General features: G+C 65.0%; 1 protein-coding gene across 1 annotated transcript; it reads right to left on the reverse strand.

Annotated features, from left to right (window-relative positions):
- Positions 1-702: 702 nt before the first annotated feature.
- Positions 703-2746, reverse strand: LOC110391641 (transcription activator BRG1-like). Its single transcript, XM_021383594.1, has 3 exons — positions 2384-2746; positions 2142-2240; positions 703-1904 (listed from the first exon to the last, which is right to left on the reverse strand). Exons 1-3 carry the CDS (start codon positions 2459-2461, stop codon positions 1692-1694), a joined length of 390 nt encoding a protein of 129 aa, XP_021239269.1. The 5' UTR covers positions 2462-2746; the 3' UTR covers positions 703-1691.
- Positions 2747-2783: the final 37 nt, after the last annotated feature.

The raw sequence follows: 2783 nt of genomic DNA on the forward strand, positions 1-2783 counted from the left end.
CGGATGGACGGAGTCGAGACAGGACGGATGGAAGGGACAGGACAGATGGGATGGACAGGGCAGCCAGACAGGACGGACGGACAAGACAGACAGGACGGACAGGATGCACAGGACGGATGGACGGAGTCAAGACAGGACGGACAGGATGGATGGGATGAGCAGGACAGATAGGCAGGACAGGCAGACAGGATGGACAGAATGGTCAGGACAGACGGACAGGATAGACAGACAGAGTCAGACAGGATGGACAGGACGGACGGATGGAGTCGAGACAGGACAGACAGAAGGGACAGGTCAGATGGGATGGACAGGGCAGCCAGACAGGACGGACGGACAAGACAGACAGGACGGACAGGATGGACGGAGTCGAGACAGGACAGACAGGATGGGCGGGATGAGCAGGACAGATAGGCAGGAGAGGAAGACAGGATGGACAGAATGGTCAGGACAGATGGACAGAACGGACAGACAGACAGGATGGACAAACAGGACGGACAGACAGGACGGACGGACAGAGTCAAGACAGGACGGACAGAAAGGACAGGACGGGCGGGATGGGCACAACAGATAGGCAGGACAGGCAGACAGGACGGACAGAACGGTCAGGACAGACGGACAGGACAGGCAGACAGTCAGACAAGACAGACAGGACGGACAGGATGGACAGAGTCAAGACAGGACGGACANCGCCAACAGGCAGCGGCGCTCACCATGAACCTCTCAGCTCCAGCCACCAACAGGCGGAACCCCTCACCCCAAACCTCCCAGCTCTCACCACCAACAGGCAGAGCCCTCCAGGCATTCACCACCAACAGGCGGAACCCCTCACCACGAACCTCCCAGCTCCGACCACCAACAGGCGGAGCCCTCCTGGCTCCGACCGCCAACAGGCAGAGTCCTCCAGCCATTCATCACCAACAGGCAGAACCCTCCCAGCTCCGACCACCAACAGGCGGAGCCCTCCCAGCTCTCACCACCAACAGGCGGCAGCGTTCACCACGAACCTCCCAGCTCTCACCACCAACAGGCAAAGCCCTCCCAGCTCCGACCACCAACAGGCGGAGCCCTCCAGGCATTCACCACCAACAGGCGGAGCCCTCCAAGCTCTCACCACCAACAGGTAGAACCCCTCACCACGAACCTCCCAGCTCCCACCACCAACAGGCGGAGCTCTCCAGGCATTCACCACCAACAGGCAGAGCCCTCCAGGCATTCATCACCAACAGGTAGAACCCCTCACCATGAACCCCCCAGCTCCGACCACCAACAGGCGGAGCCCTCTCAGCTCCGACCGCCAACAGGCGGCAGCGTTCACCACGAACCTCCCAGCTCTCACCACCAACAGGCGGAGCCCTCCCAGCTCTGACCGCCAACAGGCAGAGCCCTCCAGGCATTCACCACCAACAGGTAGAACCCCTCACCATGAACCTCCCAGCTCTCACCACCAACAGGCGGAGCCCTCCAGGCATTCACCACCAACAGGCAGAGCCCTCCCAACTCTGACCACCAACAGGCAGAGCCCTCCATGCATTCACCACCAACAGGCGGAGCCCTCTCAGCTCTGACTGCCAACAGGCAGAGCCCTCCAGCCATTCACCACCAACAGGTAGAACCCCTCACCACGAACCTCCCAGCTCTCACCACCAACAGGCGGAGCCCTCTAGACATTCACCACCAACAGGCAGAACCCCTCACCATGAACCCCCCAGCTCCGACCGCCAACAGGCGGAGCCCTCCAGCCATTCACCACCAACAGGCGGAGCCCTCCCATCTCCGACCGCCAACGTTCGGCCGCGCTGCCCCGCGCCGGCCCGCCCTCCGCTCACCATGAAGAGGTCGAACTCCTCCTCGTGCCGCGCGATCATCTGGTTCACCGTCTCGTCGTCGGGGACCTCGTCCTCCTCCTGCAAAGAGCCCAGAGAGCGGCGGCTGAGCGGCGGCGGATGCCCGGCCGACCAACCGCGTGCCGTGCCGTGCCGTGCCGAGCACCGGGACGCGGCGGAAACCCTCCTTGGGGGGGACGGGCGCCGGGGTGGGCGCGCGGGGACGCGGGCGGCGCTGGCGCTGGCGCGGGGGCTTGGGCGCTGGGCGGCGGGGCCGAGGAGCGTTAAGGGGCGTGGAGGCTGAGCGACCCCTCTCACCTTTAGAGGTGGTTCCTCCGGCTCAGCGGTCAGGCACAGGGTGGAGGCAGTGTGGGGGAAGCTTGCACCGCCACCGCCGCTGCCCGCGCCGGATCTGCTCTGTGGATAAATAGAGGACTTCAGTCTCCGGGAGCCGCCGGTCCCCTGGGCGCAGCGCCGCCCGCTCGCGTTACCCTGTCCCCGCTTGGGCCCCTGCCCCCGGCGCCCCTGCCCCGGCGGGCCGCCCCGCAGCCGCTCCGTACCTCGTCCTGCTCCTCGTGCTCCAGGATGGCCTGCAGGAAGGCACGGCGCTCGTGGCTGGACGATTTCTGGTCGAACATGCCGGCCTGGATGACTTTCTGGTCCACGTTCAGCTTGTACTTGGCGGCCGCCAGGATCTTCTCCTCCACGCTGTTGACGGTGCAGAGGCGGAGGACGCGCACCTCGTTCTGCTGCCCGATGCGGTGAGCGCGGTCCTGGGCCTGCAGGTCCTGCGGGGAGCGGGCAGCGGTCGGAACGGGGTACGCAGGACGGACGGGACGGGACGGGACGGGATGGACGGACGGAGTCGAGACAGGACGGACAGGATGGGAGGGATGAGCAGGACAGATAGGCAGGACAGGCAGAGAGGACGGACAGAACGGTCAGGGCAGACGGACAGGA

This window comes from Numida meleagris, unplaced genomic scaffold (genome assembly GCF_002078875.1).
Source record: "Numida meleagris isolate 19003 breed g44 Domestic line unplaced genomic scaffold, NumMel1.0 unplaced_Scaffold427, whole genome shotgun sequence".
Lineage (NCBI taxonomy): Eukaryota > Metazoa > Chordata > Aves > Galliformes > Numididae > Numida > Numida meleagris.